Genomic DNA, 24289 nt, shown 5'->3' with positions numbered 1-24289 from the left:
TTTCCACCAGCAATGAATGAGAGTTCCTGTTGCTTCACATCCTTGTCAGCATTTGGTGTTGTCAGTGTTCTGGATTGTATCCATTCTAGTAGGTGTGTAATGGTATCTCACTCATTGTTTTAATTTGTAATTCCCTAATGACATATGATATTAAGCATTGTTTCACATGCTTATTGCCTATCTGTATATCATCTTTTGTGACGTGTCTGTTCAGATATTTTGCCAATTTTTAAGTTGGGTTGTTCATTTTCTTATTGTTAAGTTTTAGGTGTACTTATTTTGGATAATAGTTCTTTATCAGATATGTCTTTTGCACATATTTTCCATCAGTCTGTGGCTTGTCATTCATTCTCTTGACAGCATCTTTTGCAGACCAGAAGTTTTTAATGTTAATAAAGTCCAACTTGTCAATTTTTTCTTTCACAGATCAAGCCTTTGATGTTGTACCTAAAAAGTCATCACCAAACCCAAGTTTGTCTAGGTTTTCTCCTGTTATCTTCTAAGAGTTTTATATTTTATAGTTTTGCATTTTATATTTAGGCCTATGATCATTTTTTTGGGTGTGGATGTCTAGTTTTCTAGTACCATTTGTTGAAAACACTATCCTTTCTCCATTGAATTGACTTTGCTCTTGTCAAAGACCACTTGACTATATTTCTGTGGGTCTATTTCTAGGCTCTCTATTTTGTTCCATTTATCTATCTGTCTATTCTTTCACCAATACCACACTGTATTGTTTACTGTAGCTTTATAGTAAGTCTTGAAGTTGAGTAGTGTCAGTCCTCCAGCTTTGTTCTTCTCTAATATTTTGTTGGCTATTCTGTTTTTTTTTTTGCCTCTCCATATAAACTTTAGAATTAGTTTGTTGATATCCACAAAACAGCTTGCTGAGATTTTGATTGGGATTACATTGAATTTATACATCAAGTTGGAAAGAACTGACATCGTAACAATATTGCTTCTTCCTACCAATGAACATGGAATGTCTCTCCATTTATTTAGTTCTTCGATTTCTTTCATCAGAGTTTTGTATCTTCATACAGACCTTGCACATGTATTGTTATATTTATACCTAAGTATTTCATGTTCTTTGTGCTAATGTAGGTGGTATTATATTTTAAATTTCAAATTCCAATTGTTCATTGGTTGTATATAGGAAGTTGATCGACTTTTGTACACTAATCTTGTACCTGCAACCTTGCTGTAATCGATATTTGTTCCAGGTCAATTTTTGGTCAGTTCTTTGAGGTTTTCTACATAGATGATCATGTCATTTGTTAACAAAGACAGTATTATTTCTTCCTTCCCAATAGGTATACTTTTAATTTCTTTTTCTTATCTAATTGCATTAGCTAGGACTTAGAGTACAATATTGAAAAGGAGTGGTGAGAAGAGATATCCTTGCCTTGCTCATGATCTTAGCAGAGAAGCTTCTACTAGTTTCTTACCACTAAATGTGATGTCAGTTGTAGGTTTTCGTAGATCTCCTTCACTAATATGAGGAAGTACCCCTTTATTCCTAGTTTGCTGAGACATAATATAATTTTAATATAAAAAAGCAGTACATAAAGTAGTGCATACAATTTGATTCTTATTTTGTGAAAAATGTATTTTGCATTGGAAAAAAGAGTGTAAGGGAATACACTTATAATTCAAAGTAGTCACTTTGGCTGGAAAATGGGTATTTTCTAAATTTGCTCTGAAGAACCTATATGTGTTTTTTTTTTAATAACAGCAAAATAACATCATGAAAAGTGATTAAACGTTCTGGAGAGAATGGCTTTAGGATAGGAAAAAACGATTAGAGGCTAAATAAAATGGGAATCTAAGACGACAAACTGATTTAGTAATTGCTTCATCATTGGGAATGCAAGCTCTCTGAGGGCCAGGCATGACTGAACCACACCCACAGCGTAATGAATCAGTTCACCTCTGTCTCAGCTTTGCCTATGAAGTGCCATTTATTTATTTGGCATTCTGAGCATGGTTTTTGTGGATATGGAACCAGGTTTCTGTCTTTCCACGTAGTTTTGCTCATTATTTTAGACTGAGGAAAGAGAGAGAGCGAGAGAGAGCTATTGAGACACTGAAACTGAACTACTGAACCAGGAGCACTGTGATCTGACAAGTCATAAGAGAGGGGAGGAGGAGCGCGTCCCAAGTCCCAAGGTTGTCAGGCGGAGCGCGGGCGCCGAGGGCTCGCTCCAGAGTCGAGCGCACGCCAGGCGGTGGGAAGGGGGCAGCAGCGCCCCCGCCTGGCTCCCGCGTTCCCGGGCCGGGCACATCCCGCCCGCCCAGGTGCCTCGAGAGCACACAGCGCTCCCAGTGTTCTCCGGGTTCCGTGGCTCCCGCGCCCGCGGTGTGCTAGGGCGGCGGCGACGCGACGGGCGAGGGGCACGGCGCCCGCACTGCCCCTGCCGCCTGCTGGCTGCAGCGAGCGCCGCGGACCTGCTGGAGCCGGGCTGAGCCACCGCGCCCGCGTCGCGCCGCACGCCGCGGTGGCGCTCGGGGACGACCCGCGCGGGCGCGCACAGGCGGTGCGGGGCGGCCGGCGCAGCGCGGACCCTTGGCGGGCAGCACGCCCACTTCCCCCCGGGTCGGTGGCTGCAGGCAGCTCGGGCCCGTGGCCCCTCCGCCTCAAGTCTGGGAGCTCCCGGCCCCACTCTGCCGTTGCCTATGGGGATCCGAGAGTTTCCCGGCAGCGCACCCAGGGGCAAAAGCATCGCCATGTAAGTAGCGCCCCGGGGTGGGTGCGCGAACGGGTGGCTGGAGCGCCGGGATGGCCCTTTTGCAGCCGGGACGCCGGGTAGTTTGGGGCTCGGGAAGGGGCGGCGCGCGCGGCAGAGGTGCTCGGGAAGTTTAAGGCGCCCTCTCCCTCGCCACTCGCCCCAACCTGCCCTGCCCCGAGGCTCACAGGGCCCGGCACCGGAGACGGGACCCGACGCCGAGGCTGCTGCGGGAGCTGCGGTGGGTGGCGGGCGGTGGGAGCGCCCGCCCTGGGGTGGCACTTGCCCCTGGGGGGCCCGGGCTGCGCCCTTGCTGGCCCTGGGATCTGCTCCTCACCGAAATCCACCCCTTCTCTGTCCTGGCTCCCTCTCCCCGCCCACCTGCCCACGCCTCAGTGGCATGAGGAGGTCACCGGACGTCAGTCCCCGGAGACTGTCCGACATCAGCCCCCAGCTCCGGCAGCTCAAATACTTGGTGGTGGACGAGGCGATTAAGGAGGATCTGAAATGGTCGCGCTCGGTGGAGGACCTTACCAGCGGGCCGGTGGGGCTCACGTCCATCGAGGAGCGGATCCTGCGCATCACCGGCTACTATGGCTACCAACCCTGGGCAGCGAGCTACAAAAGTAAGACACCCCCGCGCCGCATCCCCTCCTTTCCCGCGCCCGCCGGTGCGTCTGCCCTACAGTTGTCGCGGCAGCCTCGGGGAGCCGGATCGCACGCTGCAGCGCGTCCAGCCGCCCGTCCCCCTTCCCTTAATGCCCTGCCCGCAGATACAGACCCAGGTTTGCAACTTTTAGGAAGAGGCTTGGAGACGGAGTTCTCTAGGACCTTTGGGAATTTCTGATCCATTCTCTCACCGCCCCCCCCCCACGCCCCATACACACCTCTCTATCCTCATCAGCTTGCTCTTGAAGTGTCACAATATGGGAGACACGTTGGAAACTCAGTGTATCCTGCGCTGTGTGGCTTCCCTGCGGATCTGAAAGTGTTACTCACCCCAGGTCAGGTCGGGCTCAGCTGGCTCAGTTAGAAACTGCAGACTTAGCTACCCTGGATTTTAACTCTTTACTGTGTCTCCTAGGCCTTGATGATGGAGGATAATTCTTGGGGCCTTCATTTTAGATCTTATTCACTCTCGTTGCCCCAGGTCTTTATCTATCCTCAGTGTAGAGGTTCTATATGGATCGTTCTGGATATTGGCATTTGGTCCCAGAGCCATAAATGGTTGGTGCCAGGTGGAGCAGCTGAAACTTTTCTTTGCCGGTGGGCCCAGCTGATGGCTTTGGCAGTGCTGTGATCAATTATACAGACATTACCTGTGTGACCAGGACTAATTTCGTGGATATTTCTTTCTCTCACTTTGGAAGGGAGAAGTTGGCTACAACAGACTCCAGATGTCTGTAACTGTAACCATAATTAGATGCTTCCATCACTATCATTTGACATAGCAGAAAGAGATTGCCATTTCCCATCTCAGTCAGGATAAAAAATGGGTACTGCTTCATTCCGTTGGTAATGAAGACTAACAGCTTAATGATTCTGAGATATATTTTACCCTTTGTTGCTTGAAATGGGAACATACTTTATTGGTCCTTAGGAAAAAAAAAAGCAGGCTTTTGTAATTTAATCATATTCAGCTCTAAAAATATGTCTGTCTTGAGTTTTTTCCTAAAACCCTTGATTCCAAGCCAGAGGTCAGCAGTATGCTAGCGGTTAGCTGCTTACTTGTAAGTTATTTGCAGAAAGAAATGTAGGATTTTAATGTTTTGTTTTCATGCCTTTACTGATTTTTAAAGGACTGTGGTGATTGCATTTAACTCTGTATAAACCTTTAAAAGGTTATCCACATCTCCTCCATTCTTCTGCTGCTAAAATCATAGCTGATAAATTGGCTTTGGATCATAGAAGGAAGACAAGAGACCAAGTTCTCTTTTCAGCTGAAAAACATTGGGCATAAAATAACAAGACTGAAAACCCACTGGAAACCATTTCTCTTATGCACGAGGATAGGACACTCAATTTCTATTTCTGCTTTCTAAGTTTCTGTTAGAAATTTTCTATTTTTTATTTCTGTTCTCTGCTTTCTTAATAAGTAAGATAGTGGTAAAAATTACAGCCTTCTTGGAGTCATGTCTTTAGCCCCTAAAGTCATACTAAGGTTTATCTTTGTAATTCTGTTTGTGACTGGCCCCATGTGCTTCGTAGAAATTGTCACTAAGGTTTGTGTCACCAAGGTTTGGGGGTCGGCGGGGAGCTTACAGCAGTGATGACTGTGCTTGGTACAAATACACTTTATATTTAAGACAGGGGAAAGGTCATATGGAAAATGAGTCCCTTGTACCACCAGTGGTATTTGTAAATATCCTCTCTCTGAGGCTTCACTGAAGGAGTAAATGTTAGCAGGCAAGGCTACAGTGATCATTATAGTATGAATACCATCAGCTCACTCCTTTATTCCTGAGAAGATTCTTCTTTATTCTAAGGTATTTCCTTTTCACTAAAATGCTTTAGGTGACAACTGACATTTTGATGAATTAATTGGATTTTAAGTTTAAATTTAGAGAAGCTAACGTTCTATTGACATAGCCAAAGAAATTTTAGAGCAGTACTTTTGCTGTTTGCCATTTCTACCTAAGTAGAAAAAAAAAAATAAAGAGGCTTATCTATATGTTGGTATTAGTTATTTTGTTTGTTGGTTAATAATCACACTCAATAAACTGGGAGAGATGATGATTACAAAGGAAATATTCTAATGGTCTCCAGAGCACCTCATGGAATGCTCTAGGCCTCATCCTTGACATTATGTCACCTTATAGTCATCTTTCAAAGTGGATCATCTATATCCCCTCTGAAGGAGTTGCCAATGAGAGTTTCTAGACCATTTGAGAGGTATAAGTTAGCTGCCTTTGTAGCAAGAGAAATTATTTGAATGACCACCTATTCATTCTTATCCTCTTAACGTTTAGACTTTGTTTTGGGCCGTTAAGATAAATGAGGTAAATGTGAACAGTGCAGAAATGATCTTTGCTCAGCATTCTCAGCCCAATCAGTGAGATTAACAAGTTTCCTAGACAAGGGACTTTTTGTAAGGAACTTTTTTTTAAATCCTAAAGGCTCCCGGGTCTGAGAGGGATAGTTTGTGTGGAACATTCAACTGAGAATTAAACTGTAAACCAGTAGATAAGAAGGGTCGAGTTCCTCTTCTCAGTGGCTAAAGTCCTCCGTGCAACACATTCATGTTTCTGAACCAAACTCCCGGGCAGTGTTCTTGGGGATTCCTTGGATTCCCAGCTGGGAGTGTATCCCAAAAGCACGTGGTCCACAGTAGATGCTCAGTAATTACTGTTGAATGAGCCGGTGGATGCCGCCTGAAATGCTGACCTCTGGGAGAGAGAACCTTGGAATGCATCTCCGTCGGTTTCTATCTTTTAATTCTTGATGCCGACTTCCTGTTAGTTTGGAATTGCTTCACTCCTTCCCTGTTCTTCCATCATAGGTGCCATCCTCAGCTTCCTGAACCATAGACTAGACCAGAATTCTTTTGTTTTTTTTTTTTTGTAAGGAAGATCAGCCCTGAGCTAATCTGTGCTAATCCCCCTTTTTTTGCTGAGGAAGACCGGCTCTGAGCTAACATCTATTGCCAATTCTCCTCCTCTTTTTTGTTTTTCCCCCAAAGCCCCAGTAGACAGTTGTATGTCATAGTTGCACATCCTTCTAGTTGCTGTATGTGGGACGCGGCCTCAGCATGGCCGGAGAAGCGGTGCATCGGTGAGAGCCCGGGATCTGAACCCAGGCTGCCAGCAGCGGAGCGTACGCACTTAACCGCTAAGCCAAGGGGTCGGCCCTAGACCAGAATTCTTGACAGAGAGCTTTGGTTTAGCCCAGGGTTTCTCAGCCTCAGCACTATTGACATTTGTACTGAGTAATTCTTTATTGTGGGGGGCTGCCCTGTGCATTAGGGTGTTTAGCAGCGTCCCTGGCCTCTAGCATACCCCCTCCTCGCCCGACGTGTGACAACCAAAAATGTTTCCAGACAACGCCAAATGTCCTCTGGGAGTGTGCCTTTGGATGAGAATCCCTCATTTAGCCTCACTCCAAATTCATGCTCTGAGTGAACATTTTTCTGTTGACCGGTAGTGCTAACCTAGCAGGCCTGCCTGCCTGCCTTCTGAATTCCTGACCCTCTCTCTTTGTTCTTCCTGGACCACTTCTCAGGTTTTCACGATGGGCCAGGTTAGAATGAACAGCCTTCTGGAAGAGCCTGTTTTGCCTGCGGCTCACGTGACTCCGTGCTCACCATAAATAGATACCCTGGAGTGAGTGCTTTAGAATTCATAACAATTTGGATAGTTTCTCTTAATGACTTCCTTTCCTCTCCCACCTTGTACCACAGCAGAAGAGAAATGACTGGAATATCTTCTGCTTCCCCTTTGCTTTCTTGTTTCTCTGGTATAGACACCAACTGGGGAGGAGATGGCTGTAGAAGGGAGGAGGAGGGGCAGAGATCAGGAATAAGCCAACCATATAGTGGACAGCCAGGCCCAGGCTTCTGAAGCAGTGGGGCCTGGCGACATTTGGGCACAGGGATGATTGAAGTCACATATCTTGGAGATCCCAAATAGAGGCTCTTATGCAGGATGAAGGAGCATCTATAAATGCTCAGTTGTTTTCATTTATTCATTTAGCAAACTTTTTGGAGCATATACTGTGCCAGAATACAGAGATAAGTGATGGGAGACCAGGCTCACTACACAGGTGTGCCTTGTCAAGAAATACCTGCATCTAGGTAATAGATAAATTGTTCACATTTAGCAGGGGTGATTACTTTGCAAAAAGTTTCCCTACAGGGTGTTTTCAAATAGTGAGCTCACAAACATTTTTCTAGTAAAGAAACTTTTTAGGCATAGCTTTTGGGTGGGGGTCATGTTTGTTGCTTAAAATGAGGTACAACTGTCTTTTCAGTAGATTTATTAATACTATGTGGTGCTGGTATGTTCAGATAACAATGATTTTTTTTAAATGCTGATGGGTTTAGTTTTAAGTCATTTGTAGAGTGGAGGGTGGGCTAGTCCCAAATGGCCAGCCCATCTCTAGCCCACTCCAGCCTGCCATTGGCGATTTGAACCTTGCCAGGAGCATGTGGATTACTGAGCATAACCCAGTTTATCTGGGTGGAGGTTTTGTAGTTCAAGCTGAGAAAATGTAGGGCACTGAATAGCTCAGCTGCTGACAGGAAAATCTCATGTGCCAGGGTCCTCCAGGTTTAGCATGTTAGAAAGGGTTTGCATGAAGTGAGGGGGAGGAATTTGTAGGGAAAGACCATCTTTCTACTCTCTGCCATTCCACACTCAACTGTGAGTGTAGGTTGCTGACGTGGTTACCAGTGGTAACTGGAACAGTGGCTCATAGTGTAATTGAATTCATGGTGAGCACTGCTCTTTGATCCTCCCAAAATAGTAAAGGTCAGGTCAGCAATTCAAAAATGACCCACTTGTAAGAGATTTATAATTTGGTTGTAAAAGTTTATTCTAGAATGGAGCCTGGCATATGAAATACTAGACTGAAAAGATTTTAAAAGAAAAAAAGTTGGAGTGTGATGGGGGTGGGATGGGATGAGCTTAGAGCATGACATTTTCTAATGTCTCAGAGAGTAGATTTTATTCCTGAATATGAGTATATGCTGATAATTTAGTAAATAGTTTTCTGAGATTTGAAAGAATTAAAGTGCAGAACTATAATTTTTTAAAGAAACACGGTGCTCCCCAGTACACTCAGATCATTGACAGGGGGTTATAAACCCTTTGCAACTGGTGGTGAAGGGCTTATAGTCCATGTTCTCACCTCCAGGGAAGCACAGTGTTCCCGGCTTTAAAGATGCCTGGGCAAGGAAATTTCTCACTGGTCTTCAGGAGTCTATCCTGGGTCTCTTTACCAAATGTCTAGTCTAAAACACTCTGGCAGTGACTGTTGGCCCCTTCCTTAAGCAGCTGGAAAAATTCAGATTAGTTGCATTAAAAAATTAATCCATATGTGTATGAGCCATTGAACTCTAAGTGTTTTCCTGAGTGTTGATAAGGATACTCATTTGAATTGTAGCCCCGAATGAAGGAGGGGACAACCTCGGTTTCTTTAATGTTGTCAGGAGAAGCAGAGGAAATGGAATCAGGAGGAGTTGCATTCACATCCCAGCTTTGTCCCTTCACAGCAATGTCACCATTGGCAAGTTACCCACCTCTGTGATCCTCTGTTTTCTTATCCATAAAATGGGGGATGATGTAACTACTTTTCAGGATTGTCATGAGGATTAAATGAAATAATGTATATAGCGTCCAGCCCTTTGCCTGGCATCTATAAATACTCCTTTATTTTTGTTTATTCATTTAGCAAACTTTTTGAGCATTTACTGCGTGCCAGAATATAGAGATAGGTGATGGGAGACACAGTCCTTGCCTTCAAATCTCACAGACTAGAGGGAGAGAAAGTGAAATCCGAAGCGATAATAGGGTGTGATAAAGATTGGCTTGGGGTGCTTCGAGAGCCCTTTCTCACAGTGGTGAGTTCGGTTCAGAAGCTGGAGGAGTGATAAGCCACAGGAAGTGGGTGGAGGGGAGGTTTGCATTCCACACAGGGGAACAGTATATGCACAGAAAGGTAATTCAGCTTGACTGGAGCATAGTGGCACCAGAGTGTAAAAGATGAAGTGGGGCTGTGAGCAGAAACTGACTCTAGTACCTTATACTCTAGTCATCTGATGTGTGTCATCAGGAGGACCACTGATGTATGTCACCTTACTCATCCAGGCCCCAGTCTAAGTGTCACTTCTTCCAGGGAGCCTCTCTGACCATGTTAGATCTAGAGAGGTGTTCTTGCCGGGGGCTCCCACAGTGCTGTCGCTTTCATATGTATTGTCCTGGCTAGTTTAAGTGTGTGGCTGAAACTTAACAAATGGAAAGTTTGTAAGGGCAGGGCTCATTACTGTGTCTCCAGCCCTCAGTGTGGCTCTCTGTACATAGAACTATGCTGATTCTATCCCCAGATCACACAGTATCTCTAGCACCTAAATCAATAAACATATGCTAAATATATTAATGAAAGGCCATTAACATACACACACACGCATGCATGCACACACACGAAGTGGCTCCTAAGCATCTATATTTCTGTGGGGTCTTCCAGTGTAGAACACTTCTGATTGTCTTTCTCAGTCAAGAAATGGGACTCCCATTGCTCAGTCTCCAGGGTCTTCACTTTAACTCAGCTGAAAACACTGACAAGCAATGTCACTTCTAGAGCTTACATTCGCCAGTCTCATATCAGAGTGTTTGTCTAGTTTTGATAACCTCACTTTAAAAATGATATGGAAAAATGAATAGTGCCCTGGGAAGAAGAGGAAATGGATTGATGGGAATTGAAAATGGGTTCTACAGGCCGGATTAAAGCTTTAGGGGAGGGAGAGGTGAAACAGGCATATGACATGTCTTTTTGAGAACACTTGGTGTGGACACCTTTGGGAATGTCCTCCTAACTCACCATGAACCACTTAACTAGCCTGCACCACATCGTCAGGGTGGGCCCTTAGCAGCCAGACTCATATTAACTTCCTCCTGGGCACCTTAGATCAGATCAGGGTGGACTCTTGAACACGCTAACTCCATCAGTATCTCCCACCTGGAATTTGAGATTAAAACCAGGAGATTGTGGTCTAGTCTGGGGTAGTTTTGAGTGGAGGAGATGCTGTGAGAGAGCTGTTTTGGCTTCCATGTGGATGGAGAGGCAGAGAAAGCTGGTCTACATAGAGAGAAGAATCAGGCAGGTGTACAGAGCAGCCCAGAGGGAGCCTTAGCAATTTCCAGGACTCCATGCTGAGTCCTGTTTCTCTCCTAGGTCAAGGTCTTGCTGCAGCTCCTCCTCTAAGCTCCAAGAGACGCCGCTGTTGCAATGCCACAGCCCTTTCCTGCTATGTGAGCAGAAGCTGGGTTTTGTTCCATGCTACTGTAGACACCTATCTGAATAGGATTTCTGAGCCCCTTCTAGCAGGCTCATGTAGGACAAAACAAGGATATATATACATATATACACCAAAGAATTTTCCTTTGGAAATAAGAAATCACTTTTTGACTGCTGAGATAAAGAAGGTCATGGAGCTTCTGTCACTGGAGAGCTTTAGAAAGAGATGGACACCCAGTAACCCTGGCTGGATTAAGTATTTATTTATTCTGTGTCAGGGGGATGAAGTAGTTTTTTTTTTTTTTTTACTTGGTATCTTTTTGTTTAATTCAGTGTGAGTGTGCATTGATCAGCAGAGTGATAAACTAGTTTCGTTTCCTTATTGCAGAGCCTAGAAAAGGACTTGTACAATTAGGAACCTGATAAATTCTTTGGGTTAATATGGTAGCAAGCTCTTGAACAATTGCCTAGGACGTGGACACACATTTTTCTCTCATGCAGCTTGAGGTAGCCTTAATTTATGCTAGCATTTGAGATTGTGGGAAATCAATTGCTCCTCTCAGGTGATTTGCAGCTCAGAAGGCTGGAGGCTGTTTTGGACTCCTGAGACATAGAGATAGTCAATGTAACTTCTCAGAACAGTTTTCTAGTTTTGACAGATGTTTTCTGTGACATTCAGATTTTCTCCTTGTCAGTCTGCTGTGTATCATCTACAGTACTTGACTAGATAAGAATCTATTAGGAAATTATTTTTATCTTTCTTCACCATCTACTTTGTAACAACAGAGAGTTATAAAAATCTGTGTATGTCCTTAAAGTTTTATTCAAAAGGGTCGGAAGAAGGATGGTTCTTTTTTTTTTTTTTTTTAAAGATTTTATTTATTATTTATTTTTCCCCCCCCAAAGCCCCAGTAGATAGTTGTATGTCATAGCTGCACATCCTTGTAGTTGCTGGATGGTTCTTAATGAATGTTGACTTTGCTTCCTTACTTTTCTTTTTAGAAATTGAGTCTGCTCATTTTCAATGCATGTATATTAAGATGTCCTTCTCTTAAAAAAAGGAGTATAATTATGATTGTGGGTATGAAACAGTTGGGTTTGGTGCAGCGTTCTCATGGTGTGCACAAGTGGGAGTTTAATACACATTTTTCATGGAGAAGTGCATTAACGCTGGTGTGTGACACCTAGAAAGGACTTGAATTCCCCTCTTCTGTACGTTTTTTAGAAAAGAACTGGCCGATGAAATAGTTTGAAGACCGTTTAAATGCCATAACCCAGAACAACAGATTTTAAAGGTTTATCCAAACTCTTTTACTTTGTCACCATTTTGTTTTATTAAATATTTAACATAAAAATCTTTTGTATTTTGTAGGTTTATTTGAGTTTATGCAGTGGGTGTGGTTTCAAAGTTACATGTAAATAAAATTTATATGATTAGAATCTACTGTGAAAACACTAGGAAAACTTGGTACTGGTACGTGTGTAATTGTGTGTGTTCTATCTGTAACCTACATTGTATCTTATGATTCACTCAGAATACAGTGAGGAGTTTGGATGTGGTGGCTGGAAGGTGGAGGAAGGAACACTTTCAAACTAGACCCCACTGCCACCATGCTCTGTCTTGAGAAGCCCATGGGCTAGACTGGGGCTTCAGAAAATTGTTGTGTGAAGTTTCAACCACTACTCATGAAGGGGTTCATTTGTGAATGGTTCAAAAACATATCAAACAATGGAATGTAATGTGAATGCATATTCATTTATCCATTAGTCCATCCTTCCATCCATCCATCCATCCATCTAGTCACTCATTCATTCATTCAAATGTCAAATAGTTCACTGCTTCTACAGAGCAGTAAGTATACTCATTTCTAAGATAAACATATACTAAATATATGGTATAGTTACTATTTCCTAAAATAACATAGTGGGGAGACAGAAAAGACACATATCAATCTGTAACTCCCATACTTTCCTTGTCTTGGGCCCATCTCACAGGTGCACCACCTCTTTCATTTTGGTGCTTCCTTTACTATTTTATTGTCGGGCACCATAGACAGCTGGTTAGCAACAGACGGAGTATTGAGCCCTGGGGAACTTCTTTTTCTCTTCCTTTGCAAACTTGAGCTCCGTTACTGTAATCAGTTCTAATTTGTTCATTTGATGTATCCCAGACATTAGACATTTTTTCTCTTTTATGAAATCACACAAAAACAAAGATTTTTGACTCGGTTGATGAGATTAAGCTACTAAACCAGCACATTTCTTCCACAATGTTTTATGCCGCAGGCATTCTTTTTCTTTCTGGCTCTGAGGAAAGGCAGCCTGAGACCTGAGAGATTTTTCGTCCTCTTACTAGGGGCCTGGCAGAGATAGAGTGGACTGGAATTCGAAGGAGTTGGGATGTACTCCCAGCTCTGCCTGTTCTTTCCTGCACTGCTGCACGTTCTGTTTGTGCAGTTTCTCCGGTTCCTTTAGGAGAAAATTCCCATGTCTGTAGAAATGCTCTTTTAAAGCTATTGTCTTGGCCGTTAAGCTTGATAGTCATAACACTTTTTAATTTGTGTGGATGTGAAGGGAGTGATGTTCCTAAGGGGCATCTCACTTTTATACATTAATAAAAATTGAAGCGTCCTGATTAATGGGACTGTTACTTTACATAATGTTGAGAATGGTAGGATCTGGAGTTCTGTTCAGCAGTTTCTTGCGTTGATTGATCCTGGAGCCACCTCCCCTGTCTGGATGACTCCAAGCCTCAGGGATGTGGTTGAGCTAACAGATAGGGTAAGCCTGTGTTCTTGGAGAACTCTGTCTTGCTCCCTTCCTGTCTTGCCTGCCTCTTTCCTTGACCCTGGCTTGTCTTTGTGCTGAGCACATGGAAGTCTGAGCGCCCAGAGAAGGCTGTGCGTCTTTGGGACTGATGGTCCCTTATGGTCGGCAAGTGACCTAGAGTCTCTCAAATCAGTACCGAGTCCTGGATTACTCCATTATTTTCTGGTTGATGTGGCCACTTTAGGGGAGGCAGCCAGCGTCCCTTGGCCACCTGTACCTGATAGGAGGCCAGGAGGTGATAATAGTTACCTTCTAGTGGCCTGGATCTCTTGTCCCAAGGCCTCAGCAGTGCGCTAGGAATGCCTCATTTTCTATGTGGAGGTATCTGTGTCGCTTTGGGGGAAACATAGTGTAAAGAAAAAACAGACTGTCATTTTCCTTTACATCACACACAGTACTCTCTGAATAGTACTTCACTTCTGATATGGCTGGTCACAAAATGTGTGGTAGTTTTTCCAACATGAAACAATTCTGTGACACCAGCTGGGTGTCCTACAATTTAACTCAATTGACACTATCTACCTGGAGATAACATCAGATTGCGTAGGTTGAGGGCTCAGTCCTACAAGATTGCCCCCCACTTCAGATGCCAATCACAAGTCCGTGTTGTCACCTGTGCTTCTGACCAACTGGCTATAAATTGGAGGTTCCCACAACTCCCTCCTTGGGTTCAACTAATTTGTCAGAGTGGCTCGCAGAACTGAGGAAAACACTTTACTTATACTAGATTATCAGTTTATCATACAAGGATGTAACTTAGCAGTTCGGTGGAAGGATGCACAGGGCAAGATATATGGGAAGGGGCAGGGAGCTTCTGTGCCCTCTCTGGGTGTGCCACCCTCCTGGCACCTCCACGTGTCCACCAACCCGGAAGCTCTCTGAACCCCTTCTTTTTGTTTTTTTTTTGGAGCCTCCATTACATAGGCATGATTGATTAAATCATTGGCCATTGTTGATTGATTTAATCTCTAGTCTTTCTCCCCTCCCTGGAGGTGGGGGGCAGGTGGGACTGAAAGTTCCAACCCTCTAATCACAGTTGGTTCCCCTGGCAACCAGCCCCTGTCCTTTGGGGCTTTCCAAAAGTCACCCCGTTAATATAAACTCAGGTGTGGTTGAAAGGGGCTTGCTGTGAACAACCAAGGACACCCATTTCACCTTTATTGCTCTTATCACTTAGGAAATTCTAAGGGTTGTAGGAGCTCTGTGCCAGAAATGAGGATGAAAACCAAATATATATTTCTTATTATAAATCTCAGTCTCACACATAGTTATGAAAGACATTTTGGAGGCAATTGGGAAAATTTGAATGTCTGCTGTTTATTAAATTATTTTATGGAATATTGTTGTTTTCCTTGGGCTTAATATTAGTGTGGTTATGAGGAGAATGTGGTTATTCTTGAGATACTGAGGTATTTAGGGATAAAGTGTCATTATGTCTGCAATGTACTTTTCAGTAGTTCAGCAAAAACAAGTACAGATAGATTGAATGACAGATCAACAAAATGTGGCAAAATTTTAATATTTGGTGACTCTAAATAATATACATATGTGTGTGTTTTTTGGACTGTTTTCTCAACTTTTCTGTAAATGTGAACAGTTTCAAAATAAAATATGTCATTGTTCCAGTCAATGGCATAGCATAGCCCAGGCCTGAAAGGGAGATACTATGTATTTGATTCAGAGTTATTGCATCAGAATTTAGCCAAAAAGCAGGGAGAATTGTGTGAACTCTGTCAAGTTGTCTCAGGGAAGGTGGAGGTTCTTTACTTCAGTGGCAGCATCGGCACTGGCTTCAGCCACACTCAGCATTCAGTGTCATCTTCCAGGTAGGACAGAGCCTAAGTGTTATGGTCTGAATGTTTGTGTCCCCCCAAAATTCATATGTTGAAATCTTAACCCGCAATGTGAATGGTGTAAAGAGGTGGGTTCTTTGGGAGGTAGTTAGATCATGAGGTGGAGCCCTCATGAATGGGATTAGTGCCCTTATAAGAAGCGGCCTGAGAGCTAGGTCATTCTCTTTATACCACGTGAGGCTGTCTACAACCCGTTAGAAGGCCCTCACCAGAACCCAACCCTGCTGGCACCCTGATCTCGGACTTCCAGCTTCCAGAACTGTAAGAAGTAAATGTCTGTTGTTTATAAGCCACTCAGTCTGTGGTATTCTGTGACAGCAGTCCAAACTGACTAAGACACTAAGGTAGCATCTGCCTGGGTTTCCCTCCCCCACCTCCGGCCACATCAGTGTCCCTCAAACATGCTCATACCTGGATATGTTTATGGCATAGATTGTGGTGATGGTTTCCCAGGTGTATACTTATCTCCAAACTCATCAAGTTATATACATTAAATATGTACAGGTTTTTGTGTGTCAATCATACCTCAATAAAGTAGTTTTTAATTTTAGAAAAGACATGCTCTTCACCATGTGGGACATGTTTCAGGCTCCAGTCTTCTCTTGATGAAGAAAACCTGTTTTTCAGAGATTTAGATTTCTGGTCCATTTCTCTAAATGGTTTAACTTTGTAACCTATAAAATAAAAATATGCTTGTATTTGGGGACGACTTGCCTTACCTGAGGGTGGACAGGTAGCCTAGCATCTTAGTCTGCAAAAGAGGCTGTTTGTAAAGGATTCATTAGCCTGTGGTGTAGATTGCATTTCAAGCGCTGAGTCTCTGGAATGCTGGCATCACATCTTCTGTTATATTTTATGTCTCTCCTGATGAACTCTCATTTATGCTTGAGCACTCTTTCCTCCTGGCTCCCAAGGCTTGGGGCCGGGCCAGGGAGGGAAGGCCACTCCCTTTTGCGGGCTGCTCCCAAGGGAATGGCTCTATCAACTGCTACCCGGGGAAGGATGGCTCTGTTGGGAGGAGGGAAAGCATCCATGGGGCTTCCAGGACCTCTTTCTCACCCTGCATGCAGGCTACACTATCAAAATCTCTATTTGCCTTTAGCAGCTCAGAACCCTTGGCAGAATTCACCTCGTGGAGTTCCTAGAGAGACGTCATTATCGCTGTTTGTGGATAGAGAAACGAGGCACAGAGTAATGACGAGACCACACAGGGATTATTTTTGCCACAAGCTGAATACGGGAGAATTGGAGGCAGTATTTTAAGTTATGAGGATTCCCTTGTTAAAATAGGGAAGATCTGCTCCTTAAGAATAAGGAAAAGGGAGATCCTTTTGGAATCTACAATGAAACAGAGGAAGCAGAAATGCTACAGTGTATTAAAGGCAAGTATTCGTTGAGCTGGGAGTGGGAACAATTGATGGGTTTCAGAATACAGTATGTACAAGGTCAGAGAAAGGGTATTGAAAAAAAAGGCAGGAGTGAGGTTTGAATTTCAAACAGTTTTCGTGAGAAGGAGGATGTGTGAAGGTGCTAAAACCGAGGGAGGAGAGATGACAACTACTTTCTTTTTTTTTTTAATTTATTTTTCCCCCAAAGCCCCAGTAGATAGTTGTATGTTATAGCTGCACATCCTTCTAGTTGCTGTATGTGGGACGCGGCCTCAGCATGGCCGGAGAAGCGGTGTGTCAGTGCGCGCCGGGATCCGAACCCGGGCTGCCAGGAGTGGAGCGCGTGCACTTAACCGCTAAGCCACGGGGCAGCCCTGACAACTACTTTCTAAAGCTGCTGTGAACAGTTTTGTAGTTGTCTTGATGAGGATTAGCACTCATTTCTGTTGGATATACATCCAAGAGTGGAATTTCAGGGTTCCAGTGTTGTGGCAGACAGATTCTCAAGTGATTTCCAATGATCCCCGCCTATGATGTTCAGCCCTTGAGTCATTCCCTCCCCTGGAGAGTGGGTGGGGCCTGTGACTTGCTTCTAACCAGTAGAATGTGGCACGTGATGGGATATCACTTCTGTGATTGCCTTGTGTTACGTGAGAGTCCATCTTGCCGGCGAACTTGCTTTAGGCCTTCTCTCTCCCTTGCCCGCCTTGATGAAAGCATTGGCCATGTGGGGAGGCCTAGGTGGCAGCCACTGCAGGTGGCCTTTAATAGTTGAGGGCAGCCTCTTGCCAGCAGCCAGCAAAAAACTGAAGCTCAGTCCTACAACCAGAAGAAACTGAATGCTGCTCAACAATCATGTAAGTGGAAAAGCAAATCCTTTCCTAGTTGAGCCCCTAGATGAGAACCAGCCCTGGCTGACATCTTGGTTTCAGCTTTCTGTATAGAGGGGAGTGAAGAATAGGCCGATAATGCAACCTACCACAAGGGTAAAGAAACGGAATCAGGCATTAGGGCTACCTCGGTTCTGGTCTTGGTTCTGCCATTTACTAACTGGATGTCACTGACCAGGTCCCTTATCCAGCCTGGCCATCCCCTACCTTTTATGTTCAGTGAAGGGACTTGGCAGGATTACATCCTGATTCTCCACCAGCACAAAACTTTAATGAATCTAAGATTTATGTGCAATATCTGAGGAAGTCATCTATTCTGTAAGTGAGAGTTTAGGAGGCTAAACAAACCTGTGTCCTATCTAGAAAGTTAGCCCAATTTGAATCACCTCTTCACTTTGTAGAAGGCAAAGCCCCTGACTTGACCTCCTGATACTAAGTCATTGGAAGGGGAAGCACAAGGATAGAAGAGTTCCTTTTTATCCCACCACTCGTTTTCTCTTATTTCTTTTGGTACATTGACCAAAAATATATTGACTAAATCTTTTTTGATTAATTATGTTGAACACTAAAATGTGATAGATTTCATGTTTGCATTTCAAAGCTTTGAAAGTGCAAAAAATCACAATTTAGGTTTTTAATGCAACTCTTAAAGAAAATGAGGATTTCTATTGGGCCACAGGAGCACCTGATCCTGGGGTTACACCTTTTAGGGAGCAGAAGGGACAACCAGGAGGCTTAACACTGGTTTTCACTGGGTTGTTTCCGTAAGACAATTATAAGGCTTTGAAGAAATTCCTTCAAGAAGAAGGTGCACCACTGCCACAGCCACCTGAAAACTCAGTGGGTCTTAGTGGTGAGCAGCACTGTAGAGATGGCACCAACAGAATAAATCTGGTTGGGAGCTATTCCTGGAGGTGAGAGAGATGATAGAAGTGGGGAAACTTTGAAATGTTGTTGAGAGGACCAGCTTTTGGGAGTTGCCCCTTTGAGAATGATTGATAAGGGAAGCTGCTGCACCCCCAGACACAGAGTGCTTTATTCTACCAGTGGCAGATCCTAACGATCACACTTATCACTGGGAGCATCTTATCAAGTGTCAGACTGGGAAGGATGCAGCCGCTCTTCATCTTCATCCCTCTCTGCTATTGCAGCAGGAATTTCCTTTGATATCATGGGATAAAAAGCTAGCTATGGTTGGTCTTTTGATTTTCTTTCTCACTGTAAAGAGGTATTATAATTTCCTACCTGGAAAGCTATGGATATTAGAAGGCTGGGATGAGGACTATTGAACTTTCCATTCATAGAACCCTTGTTTTTTTTTTTTTTTGTGAGGAAGATTGGCCCTGAGCTAACATCTGTGCCCATCTTCCTCTATTTTGTATATGGGACACTGCCACTGCTTGGCTTGATGAGTGGTATGTAGGTCCGTGGGATCCGAACCTGCAAACCCTGGGCCGCCAAAGCGGAGCACGTGCACTTAACCACTACAACACCGGGCCGGTCCCCAGAACCCTTGTATTTTTATGTGGTTCTCAGAGTCTCATTGAAGTTTGTGAGCTTTGCAAAAGCCAATTATCCCAGCATAGTGTATGATTCTATCTACATAAAATTCAAAAACTGCCAAAACTAATCTGTGGTGATAAAGGTCAGAAGAGTGGTTACCTTTAGGGTGTACAGACTGGGAAGGGGTGTAGGGGAGCCTTCTTTCTGGTGTGGTGGAAATATTCTATATGGTAATCTGGGTGGCAGGGTGTGTGTATGTAAAAGAGTGTATATGCATGTAAAAACTTATCAAGTGCTTTGCTGTATATGTTATACCTCAATTTAAAAATTTTAAAAAGATGGTCGTTGGGGGGAGGGGGGCTACTCCATATGGAGACATTGGTCCCTGGATGGATCAGGTTGTTTATGGAGGATGGTGACCGTCTAGGACCTATGGAAATCAGAACTTAAAATTAGCACTCTGCTTCCTTTGTTGTCATTGTCCTTGTTGTTCCATTGAAGTCCTGAATAGCAGGATCACTCTTAAACATAGTTCCATTTGTTTTGGATATCTAGATGTTTGTAAATAGAAGCACATCGCATTTTCTCTTTTTAAAGGAATGCTGCCATTCTTCTCTTTTTGCAAATTAGACTCACTGATTTAGGTGCTGCTTTAGTGCTATCGAAGTTTTGAAGAAGTGTACGCTTAAAGAAAACCTCAGGTTTTGGCTATTTAAGTAGTGATGAGGACACCAAGACCACAGTAAAAATAACCAGGACTCTGTATATCACCTCTGTACCATTCCTTGCCATCATTTTATTACTTTCTTAGTTTTCCCCCAGAAGATGGCAAAGGAGGTAGAAGAATGGTGAAGCACAAATTGGTTCGCTTATAAGCTTTATCCATGTTAATTGCAAGTTTTTATGAAAGAAGCCGTCAAAACTAAGGCTTGAGGGTTTCTCTTTATTTAAATATCCGTGCTTCGATTAATTCCAAATAATCCAACCAACTTATTGTTGGCTGTAATTATGGATACCATTCTCTCTGTGACTTTTGGTCTTCAGAAAATTGCAGGTGCAAAGTGGAAGTTTGTTTGAAAAAATGTAGTCTATCAGCTTGTAATATTAAAAAATTTTTTTGTTAAATGCAAAGTACACTCAATACTTAGAGCCATACTTTTAATAGAAGGGGTGGGAAAAGGACTTACTTTCTGAATCTATTGACTATGAGGCATTCTGATCTGAGGACTCTAGACCTGGAGAAGGAGAGCGTGTCAGGGGTTGGAAGTAAGAAGGGGTGAGGAGCTGAGGAGGGCCAGGGCCAGGCCGAAGAGAATGGTGTCCCAGGTAGGGTGGGGGTGTGACTTCATTTCCAATGCATAGAGATCACCTACGGTTTTGATACTATTTACTCCTTTCTTTTCTCTGACTCTGTTAGCACAGATAGTCAGGAGTTTGGCATGAAGTGCTTTATTCCATTTGGAACACTTGTATAAGCTGTTGACCACCATTGCTGAGAAGGGTGGAATAGGATATTGATTATTCAGCTAAGCGAGTTCCAAGTATGTCTTTAGGTTCTGATATGTCCAGGCTATAAAATGGATGCATATTTTATTGTTCAAATTAAAAGGATTTCTGTCCATGTGAGCTTCCCTAAGTAAGGTTTTAGAGAAAAGTGAGTGCCCCAGGGATCGATACCCAGTTCCTCATTTTCCAAGACTTTTGTGCTGCTTGTGTTTCCATTACACTTGCTGCTAGATCTTTTCTATGCACTTGAGTTCCTTATTCTTAAAAAAAATCTTCGGGGCTGGCCTGGTGGCGCAAGCAGTTAAGTGCGTGCTCTCTGCTGCGATGGCCCAGGGTTCACTGGTTCTGATCCCCGGCGCGCACCGATGCACTGCTTGTTAAGCCATGCTGTGGCAGCGTCCCATATAAAGTAGAGGAAGATGGGCACGGATGTTAGCCCAGGGCCAGTCTTCCTCAGCAAAAAAGAGGAGGATTGGCATTGGATGTTAGCTCACGGCTGGTCCTCCTCACAAAAAAAAAAGTCTTCACAGAGCCACTCACATAATCCAGATAATTTCCCTGATAATAACTAGTCAGCTAAATGGGTTATACTATTGAGTTATATAACCCATTTGCGTTTAACTTGCTTAAAAAAACTGCCTTTAGACAAGAAAAAAATAAATTTTTACCAGAAATATCTCAATAAACTATTTAAAAAATACATTCTCATTGGTGTAAAATGTCCATAAGGAAGTGAATGTAAGTCATAAGTGTACAGCTTGATGAATTTTTACGAAATGAATATACTCATGTTTCCTTACGGGCATGTAAGCTATTTATTTTTGACACCTATATAGGAGCTCTCTCTACTTAATTTTAAAGTGAGACTGAGTTATATATTATTGATGCCCAGAAATGGGCACGCTTCTTCTCGTGTCAGGCCATTGGTGTGGGAGGTTGAGTCAACCTGGCTGGGAATTGACCTGGGTTTGGGGGTATTTCTGGTTCCTTTTTAAACCCCAGCAGTAGATCTTTGCTTGTATCCTGGGGGCAAGAGGAATTCCTACTCCTACCCCAGCAGCCATAGATTTGTTTCCTTGGCCCTGGGGTAAGAGAGTTTGCTGCCCAGTGTCTTAAGACCTCTGCTTTGTTTGAGAGAAGGGACGGGGAAGTGGACAGGGCTTCACGCCTGTCTCCTGGCAGCCCTGATCAGCTCCCACAGCCTATGTTATCCTGAAAGACTCTACTGTCTTCTGCCCTGCCCCCAGACCTTCTGGTGAGCTACATGGTGGAGGCTCAGGGAAAAGAGCTTCTGAGTGGGTGCAGACTCCCCTTGTGTCTGAGACTCCAGCTTTTGCAAATTGATACACTAATCTACACTTTGCCTTTAAGAATTCATTAAAAATTTAGTGGATTTCTTCTCACCCACTGGAATGGAAGCCTGCTCTCTCTTCCGTGCTCTGCTAAAGGTGAAACAGATGGTGTGTTTCCTCTCAACTTGGAGGCTCTTGTCACTCTTTGGTATTCAGTTTACTTATTTGCCTGTGACCTCTGCTCTCTGATGGGCTCAATAAATATTATAATTTTGTAGATTATCCAACTCTCTCCTGTTGTTTGGGTGGAGTAATGTTCTCTTGAGTCTTTCTGTATCCTAAAGAGAAGTAGAACTTGGTGCTAAGTTTTGAATTGATGTTAATTTGTATTTGTTTTCGGTGTTGGCACATATTACCAACTTACCAAGAGGTGAGAGGTGATAAGTATTCTGACATACTGAAATCTTTTCTCCCTAGTCCTGTGGCCTCCCTGGAGTCCCAGCTTAGCCTGGTAATGACAGAGACACTGTCTTAGGAAATGTTATTGATCTTTTGATAATTGTGTGTAACAGGGGAACAAAGTGACATCTCCAGCTCAGCTCAAAGGAGTAAGCTTTACTGGTTAAGTAAGTTTTTATAGGTTACTGTCCTGTCTGTGTCATAATATCTTTGCTAAATGCCTTACAGACCAGGCCTGTCCTTATAAAAACCCACATCTCAGAACAAGAGAGGAGGGGGAGGGGGAGCAGTGGGCGCTACCCTAATTGAGTCCCACCCAGTGCCACTGTCTTCTCAGAGACTCGGCATTTTGTGATGACAGCACCTGCCGCTTAGCATTTAACAGTCTCTACCTCTACTCCCACCTACACCCATGAATCCAGCAGTTCATATTTGTCACCAAACACCTTCCCCACATCAAAGTGAGACACTACCCCAAGTTTCCTAGAAAGGAGAAAAGATAAAGAACCCCACCTTACTGTAGTGGGAGGCTGGAGAAAGCCTTCCAGTGAATTAGCATGCCATCCATGTGAGGACCTAGCCTTAGGAAAGGAAATGAAGGGCATTTAGAAAACGATATATTTAATAAAGGCCTTAGCTGGGATACAAACAGTAGCTGAATGCAAACCAAATGGATGAAGAGGGTTTAGGATATCTACTCTGGTTAAAATTCAAGATGTGATATACCTTTTTGATTAAAAAAAAAAAGGTCAGGAGAAAAATTGCCCAAGGTTGTCTGTCTGTAGATCTCTGCCCTTGCCAGGTGAGCAGTAAAGATAATCCCAGCCTACCTGCTTAGCTGTCTGTTTATGCTTGCCCAATATTATGAAAATTAAGACTTTTCCTATGAATTTGAAGATGTCAGTTATTTTATATTAGCACTAAAGTGCCCTGTTGGAGTTTTTTGATGTTTTGGAAGAGGAAGTTTGAGATTCTCTCATGTAGGCAGTGAAGAGCTTTTGAAGTGCTTGGCAAAGGGAAGTGATAGGATAAAATTTCATTTTGGAAAATCCACTCTGAAAGAGAATGGAGACTGGACTGAAAGCATTGTCTGCTTAGGCAGCTAAATGCTATTATTCAGGCAAAAGAAAATAAAGGTCACAACTAAGGCTAGGTCAGTGGGGATGCAGAAGGTGGGATAGAAGTGAGGATAACAGGGACAGAAGTGATGGACTTAGAGATTGATAGCATATGGCGAGTGCAGGAGAGGGCTGGGGAGAGGATGATGTTCAAATTTATGACTTGGGTGACTGGGTGATCTTTAGGTAGTAATATCCATTAATTAGATGGAGGTAGTTTCCAGAATTCAGGAGAGGTTTGGGTTGATTACTGTTATTAAACTATAGGAGATAAGTGAAACCATGAATCAGTGCCATTATGCCCATTGATTAGTTGGGGTTCTTGGTCACAAGCAACAGATATCCAATCTGTTAATCATATGCAAAAAGGTAATTTCTGGAGCCAGCCCTGATGGCCTAGTGGTTAAAGTTCAGCACTTACCACCTTGGCATCCTGGGTTCGCTTCACAGTCGTGGAACCACACCACCTGTCAGTTGCCATGCTGTGGTGGCGGCTCACATAGAAGAACTAGAACAACTTACAAGTGGGATAGACAACTATGTACTGGGGCTTTGGGAAGCAAAAAAAAAAGAGAAAGATTGGTAATGGATGTTAGCTCAGGGTGAATCGTTCTCTGAAAAAAAAAAAAGGTAATTTCTGGAAGAGCACCAAAGACTCATATAAACTATGAGAGGCCAAATGGCCAGACCTGAAAGATGGACATGATGCTGGGGCTCCAGATACTAGGAAGCAGAGACCACAGCAAGGTTCATACCTAAGAAGAAGGCCTGCAAC

At 43.6% G+C, this 24289-nt stretch overlaps 1 protein-coding gene across 1 annotated transcript in view; it reads left to right on the top strand.

The window, feature by feature from the left end:
- The first annotated feature begins 2413 nt into the window (after window positions 1-2413).
- Window positions 2414-24289, top strand: part of SLC35F3 (solute carrier family 35 member F3) — a 414557-nt gene continuing 392681 nt past the window's right edge. The window contains exons 1-2 of the mRNA XM_058543009.1: window positions 2414-2729; window positions 3123-3352. Of these exons, the coding sequence (XP_058398992.1) occupies window positions 2677-2729; window positions 3123-3352 (283 nt within the window). The 5' untranslated portion in view covers window positions 2414-2676. The remainder of the gene's footprint in view (window positions 2730-3122; window positions 3353-24289) is intronic.

Source organism: Diceros bicornis, chromosome 6, assembly GCF_020826845.1.
Source record: "Diceros bicornis minor isolate mBicDic1 chromosome 6, mDicBic1.mat.cur, whole genome shotgun sequence".
Classification (NCBI taxonomy): domain Eukaryota; kingdom Metazoa; phylum Chordata; class Mammalia; order Perissodactyla; family Rhinocerotidae; genus Diceros; species Diceros bicornis.
This window is presented reverse-complemented; position numbering and strand designations above follow the sequence as displayed.